Source organism: Mizuhopecten yessoensis, unplaced genomic scaffold (genome assembly GCF_002113885.1).
Source record: "Mizuhopecten yessoensis strain PY_sf001 unplaced genomic scaffold, ASM211388v2 scaffold8745, whole genome shotgun sequence".
Classification (NCBI taxonomy): domain Eukaryota; kingdom Metazoa; phylum Mollusca; class Bivalvia; order Pectinida; family Pectinidae; genus Mizuhopecten; species Mizuhopecten yessoensis.
In genome coordinates, this window is record NW_018407700.1 from 757370 (window position 1) to 764646 (window position 7277).

General features: G+C 36.1%; 1 protein-coding gene across 2 annotated transcripts in view; it reads left to right on the top strand.

Annotated features, from left to right (window-relative positions):
* The window catches only part of LOC110456447 (PH-interacting protein-like), a 34524-nt gene that overhangs the window by 21984 nt on the left and 5263 nt on the right, over positions 1-7277 (top strand). For both annotated transcript variants that reach the window (XM_021507219.1, XM_021507221.1), the window contains exons 24-33: positions 257-339; positions 823-934; positions 1509-1570; positions 1774-2047; positions 2675-2800; positions 3163-3289; positions 3779-3934; positions 4263-4415; positions 4764-4879; positions 6635-6882. In XM_021507219.1, coding sequence (XP_021362894.1) covers positions 257-339; positions 823-934; positions 1509-1570; positions 1774-2047; positions 2675-2800; positions 3163-3289; positions 3779-3934; positions 4263-4415; positions 4764-4879; positions 6635-6882 — 1457 coding nt within the window. The remainder of the gene's footprint in view (positions 1-256; positions 340-822; positions 935-1508; positions 1571-1773; positions 2048-2674; positions 2801-3162; positions 3290-3778; positions 3935-4262; positions 4416-4763; positions 4880-6634; positions 6883-7277) is intronic.

Sequence of the window (7277 nt, forward strand, 5' to 3'; positions counted from 1 at the left end):
ACTTAGAATGGCCCCCTCTGATTTTTGATATATTGCCTAAAGTTTTTTGAAAATGGCTCATTGCTCTTGAGCTCTCAGGATTTTCCCTATTATCCATTGGCAGTTTACTAACAAAGGATAGTTAAAATGAATATATCACGAAGATGGTTGAATGAATTCATTTAGGCCTATGACCCATAGCCACAATATCACTTATTTCCATTGGGGTCCCTTTAATCCAGTTTTAGTTAAAACTTTTGTTTATTTCCTCTGACAGGTACCATGACATGTCTGATGTAATTGATTTTCTTGTGCTAAAACAAACATATGATGTGGCCATGAAACGGAAATGGAAAGCAAGTGAGTATCTGCATGAACATTTGTTCAAAATTAGATGAATGATGACCTTAAGTGATTGATGAAACCAAAGTTTGCACCAAAATAAACAAGTGATTGATGGGTCTGTTTGGAAATAAAGAGTGGAAAGAAGTAATGTTCACACAATAAGAAGAAGTATGATAGTACTTTTAATGTTTGTGTTTCTGGGGTTTAAACTAAGGTCAAGGTCTTCATTTACTACATTTCCGGGTATAGAATATCTGTCACTTATTAAAGCGACTTTATACACTTTCCTGAAGAAAACTAAAATGTGGATTTAGATATGTACAGCTAAGATAAAATACATTGTCAGAGAATGAAGTTACAATAAACTGGTACATAAATAGGAAATGTTGGAATGATTCAACTTTCTACCTATTGTTTGTCTTGTATTGTTACATCTCTGCCAGAATTACAGACTCTGTGGACTGTACGGTTATTAAAGTACTAATATACATTTTGCAGATGACCGGTTCCGCTCTATGATAGACGATGCCTGGTGGATGGGAACAATAGTGTCACAGGAACCGTTCCAGCAGGAGTACCCGGACAGCATGTTCCAGTGTTTTAACGTCCAGTGAGTGTTAAGATACATTCATTGACAGAATATTAAACAGCAAACTGTAAACAGCATACATTTACAAAAGTGTATGAGTAAGATTAAGCCTGGTATAATCCCGTATTTATTATGTAAATTTATGGGCATAAGTAGTTATAGAATTTAGACTTTATACACCATAGACAATAGGTCTTTGTGATACTAGACTTCATACACCATAGACAATAGGTCTTTGTAATACTAGACTTCATACACCATAGACAATAGGTCTTTTTAATACTGACTTTATATAGACCTACTGAAACTTTCATAGACCTTGACCAAGAAAATGTTACTTAATTTAGTGCTTGATAACTGAAAATTAAGAAAAGATGTGAAACAATAAAGGAAGAAAAGAAATTTTCTAAAACCCTTTTTACCTCACTACTTCGCTTATCATTGAATAGACAACTTTTTCTATGAAGTAATTGATTTCCTTAGATAAACATTGTTTTTTATGGTGGTGTCTATGGGTCTACTGTTAACTTCATACACATTAGATTGTTGTTTATATTATGTATAATTCTGCGACTAAGTAACTTGTGTGTTACAGCTGGGACAACGGTGAAATAGAGAAGATTAGTCCTTGGGACATGGAGCCTATAGGAACCTGTCGTAAGTATTCCACTTTCAGTCTAATGAAAATGGGTTTTCTCTGTTTTCCTCCCATATTCAAACCCCTGTGATTCCATATGGCCCAAAAAAAGAATGTTTATTATATTAACTATAAGCGTTAAAATTGTTTCATAATTGTTGTCTAATACATTATGAAGTTTATTGATAGTGTTAGGGAATAGCTTCATTCTGTTATGTTCCAGAGATGCCAAATGAGCAGGGAGGAGGCGTGCCTGTGACCCAGGAGGAGGTGAAGTCTCTGATGTATACCCCCATCACAGGCGAGTGGCCTTCGTGTGGGCGGGATGCGGAGTGTGAAAGAATCATTAGGTGTATAGAGGTAGTGATGGAACACTCCATTGCCGAACCCTTCCTCACGCCCGTCGACCTCAATGCCTTCCCTATCTACGCAATTGTTATTGAATACCCAATAGATCTCAACACCATTAAATCCAGACTGGAAAACAGATTTTATAGGTAGGTTGTTTCCCTTTATGAATACAAAATTCATTTGGGGTACATTTTCGTATCCGGTTGAAACGGTTGAACCAGTTGAACCAGTAAAGAAAACGACGGGTAAAGATCAGAACCGAGGTTGACCTTGGGAAAATTCGGCATGTGTAGATTGAGGGTTCCAGACGTACCTGACCGAAACTAAAATGCTGACTATTGCCATTTTGCGTTATTTGTTTCAAAAAAATTGTCAGAGTCACATGTATTTCTTAAGATACGTGACGTAATTTAGTGGACAGATGAAAGAAGGGCATAATATTCTTGATACATTGTTTTTATTCTCCGAAACTGTGCATTTTTAGCTCTGCTTATAGAACGGTCCAAGTGCGTTCGGTTATCGTGGAATATTTATGCGCCACACGTACCATTTCAACCGGGATACACAAATTTAGCCCAGTACATAATTAATGATAGTACTAGCCTTTTTAAAAGTTTGGCGCACAGAAATTGATCGCATGTATGTAAATATATTTTATCTTTGAGTCGTTTTGAGTTGAATTATTGGTTATACATAATTTATTTAGCAATACTCTTTTCCTTATTTTGTTCATGTTTTATCTTAATGAAGATTTACAATGTTTTGTTTTTCAGGAGAGTAAATTCTCTACAGTTTGATGTACGGTATATAGAGAACAATGCCAACACCTTCAATGAACCTGGAACACCTATAGTCAAAAGTGCTCAGATCACCACAGAAATATTGCTCCGAGTCATCAGGTATGGTGTTGTAAACGTCACAGACAAACAGGAGTCCACTGAGGACTGGAACAGACCAAACTTTTAGTATTCAATATTAAGTATAACAATAAACTGTGAGGTTGTTTATGTATGAGCAAAGGTAAAATCTGAGCTGTAAAACTGCAAAGGGATTGATTCACATTAAAAATGGTTGAAATATTGTGTACTGTTTTAAGATTGCCTCTGAATACAGTATTTTGCATTCTTGTCTAAAAATTGCCAGGCAGTGTTTTGTACCCATGTTTTGAAGTTGCCTAGCAAAGTAAAAAAAAATGGAAAAAGATTTTGTGTTGTGTATCATAAACTGATTCTGTAAGTAAAATAGTTTGTTTGGTGTTTAGTGATGAGGACTGCACAGACCCGCACTCCATCATCACGCGGTTATGTCAGGGTGAGGAGTTCAGCTGGGGCTCCTCATCCTCTGACAGTGACCGGGAGGGGAATAGCCAGACTAGGAAACGGAAACGTGTAAGTACACATTATATAAAAAGACTTTCAATGTTGGAATCCATTTAATTATTACTGTAACAAGGTTAAATGAAATAATATGTTTTTCTATGACTATATGGTGCCTGTTTCCCCGACATTGTGTAGCCATTGTTTTTGCATAATGCAGCATTAATCTTCATAACCTTCTCGAATACATAGCATTCCTGACACAGAAGACCTTTAATTTATAGCTTTATATGACATCTGTCCATCTTTGGCTTTACTTTTGAAAACCTTCAAGTTGAGAACAAGAGTAGGGAATTTCCAATTCGTTTTAATCATCCCTGGACCAAGGGCAGGCATTCATTGATATGTAAATGGGGGAGAGGAGCAGAGTCAAATCAGGGATTTTAGATAAATGTTTTTAAAACAAAAAAAAAGATGTTTGGATTTAAAGTTGTATAATGAACTAATTTCGATCCCCTGGGGTTTGTTATAAACATGTTTTCTTGTATATGAACATAACAGGGTGACAATGACACACCACGGAAGAGACAGAAAGTGGAGCAGCGGCACAAAACACCCAACTCCTGGAAGGAGGAGTGTCACCAGCTGTTAGTCACCATGCTCCACTGTCAGGACTCGGAACCTTTCAGGGAACCTGTTAATCCAGTCACCTATCCTGTAAGCAACACAGTACAATATGCTAATTTCAAATTCTTAGAAACTAAAAGAAGCCTGTTATTAACGAAGTATGTTTTAAAAAGACAGTTTCTATTTAATCTACACTGTCAGTCTCTAAGAATTCCTATTATGAACATACCCGGTACTAATTTACAACTACAAGAGTTCATGATAATGGGATTATTTGCTTTTCACTTCCGTATCTTTTAAGAAAGTAATTGTAATATATATACCTGTTAAGATCAGGATATTTTGTTTACTATCTTTAGACAAAATGAGTGGATGATGAAAGTAATCTTATTTCGTTTTGGTTTTTTTATTTTTGTAGAATTACTGTAATGTTATAGAACGGCCGATTGACCTAGGAACTGTCAAAGATAATTTAGAGAATGGTGACTACACAGACCCTACAGAACTATGCAAGGACATCCGACTGGTCTTCCATAATTCTAAAGCATTCAACACTAACAAACGGTCAAGGGTAAGATGTCCTTTGTGGTTAATAAGATATTAAAGTCTGTCATTAAATATCCACAAGTTAAATTAAGTTTTAAGTCTGATCTCTGTACTGAAGTTGATGGATAGTTTGTAATGAAAGGGCAATGCTCATTGAACTATTTCAATTTAATCACTGAAGCATATCATTTCACGATATTCGTGCGAGAAAAAGTGTCACATAAAGGTAACACTGGAATATGGAATATTTTGCAGAAGTTGGAGTTTTCAAAGAAATCTATTAAAAAAATTGATATCATCAGCAGCACATTCCTGGTCATCATTGTTACATTAAATTGTGTAGTTCTATTCATGTGATTGTTATGATTTGTAGATTTATGCTATGACGTTACGTCTGTCAGCCATGTTTGAAGAGCAGATCAAGGATGTTGTGGTAGACTGGAAATCGGCTAAGAAACGAATGTCTCGATCCAGGAGTATGACAGAAAAGTAAGCATTTGTTCTGGTATTTATTGACTAAATGTATGCATGGACTAAAGATATGTAGCATTTGTTCTGGTATTTATTGACTAAATGTATACATGGACTAAAGATATGTAGCATTTGTTCTGGTATTTATTGACTAAATGTGTGCAAAGACTAAGAGATATGTAGCATTTATTCTAGTATTTATTGACTAAATGTATATATGGACTAAAGATATGTAGCATTTGTTCTGGTATTTATTGACTAAATGTATGCATGGACTAAAGATATGTAGCATTTGTTCTGGTATTTATTGACTAAGTGTATACATGGACTAGAGATATGTAGCATTTGTTCTAGTATTTATTGACTAAATGTATATATGGACTAGAGATATGTAGCATTTGTTCTGGTATTTATTGACTAAATGTATACTAGACTAGAGATATGTAGCATTTGTTCTGGTATTTATAGACTAAATGTATACATGGACTAAAGATAGGTAGCATTTGTTCTGGTATTTATTTACTAAATGTATACTAGACTAGAGATATGTATATAGGCTGCCACCCGATGTATAGCAGTTTTTTTTTCGACATCCTCGTGATGTGACTTGCGTTCATTGCACATATGACTACATTGGAGGCAGGGAGACTCATACCTAAGTAATATATGGGTGGTGGGATGTTAAATAATGGCTATAATATGAGGTAGAGAGAAATTGGATAGGTATGTTATAACAGCTGAATGTTTCACTTTATCTTAACCTAAAACATGTGTTATAACTTCAGTTCCCTTGAGTTGATTGAACTCAAACTTTGTACACATATTGCATACCACTATAGCTTGGACAAGTTTGCATTTCAGAAGTTTACATGCTTTTTTTTGTGGAGTTACGCCCCTTTTATTGCCAAATAAGGGCATTGGTAGTAAGATTTATTTTTATTTTTGAATCAATTCCTTTAAAATTTTGTATGGTAATGCTAGAAGCAATAATGTTCAATATGTATTACAGGTTTTTCTGTCGAGTTTCAACTTTCCTCGTTTTGGCATATCTGTTTAAGAGATAACTCGAGCCAAAACACTTTTCTTACTAAAAGCGCTGAGCAGGCGACACATCCACTCCCGTGGAATTCTTGTTTATCTAGCATTTAAACCTTTGGTAAATAAACTTATTAACTAAAATTGAAAAAGTGTAGATATAATACAGTAAGATAAGACTGATTTCACAAAAAGCTGATCTAATTGTATTGAAAGTTTTTTTGAATTTCCCCTTACTCACAAAAATGTAACTTCCTCCAGCCTGATCAATGACTAGGAAAAATGCTAGTCTGTCCCCTAAACACTTACTGAATAGTGGGATGACTGGATTAGTGGTGGTCAGTCATTCCCCTAAACAATGTCTACGCATAGTTGAACAACTGGATTAGTGTTGGCCAGTCTTTCCAGTGGGACAACTGGATTAGTGATGGCCAATCTTTCCAGTGGGACAACTGGATTAGTGATGTCCAATCTTTCCAGTGGGACAACTGGATTAGTGTTGGCCAGTCTTTCCAGTGGGACAACTGGATAAGTGATGGCCAATCTTTCACCAAAACATTGCCTGGCTTGTGGGGTAACTTATTTAGTGGTTGTCAGTAATTCCCCTAAACATTTGACTAGATAGTTGGAAAACTAGATTTGTGGTGACTGGGCTTACGAGGCTTGACTGTAGCATCAGAATCAACCAGAATGCAATCTTTGCTCAGATCTGAAAAAAAATACAATTGCTTTGCACAGTTCCCGGTATACGGAGCGACGACGGCTTCTCAACAGTCTGTCCTCTGAAGATTTGCCTAATACAAGTAATGCCAGACCAGGTCCCTCATCATCAGGACTGATGTCAACTCGGAGGAACCAGCGCTTGCTCAACTCTTCAACCACTCAAGCTGACGAAGATGATGAGGAAGAGATAGAAGTGGATGTAGATACTATTTCTGGGCCTAGTACCCGATCTTCACATTCAAATAATGGGGCCCGACGCACACGTGAGTTAATCCACCTGTTGGTCAGTCCAACCATTTCTGTAACACAAATACAACTAATATTCAACATCTTTTACCGAATAAAATTGTCAAAAAATGGATTAAAAAAAAATTGGGGGGGGGGGGTCAGTAGTATTCAGCACTTTATGCTACATATCACTTGTCATCTGTTAGAGGAAAACAATTATCAAGCAAAACTTGACATAGTTTAGTTCATAATGTTTTGCTTAATACATTTTTAGGTCACCTGAGACAAAGTCTCAAGTGACCTATTGCGATCGCCTTTTGTCCGTCGTGCGTCCGTAAACAATTTACATTTTCGACTTCTTCTCCAAAACCCCTGAACCAATTTCAATGAAATTTTGCAGGGACCTTCCATGGACAAAGGTCAACAAAAA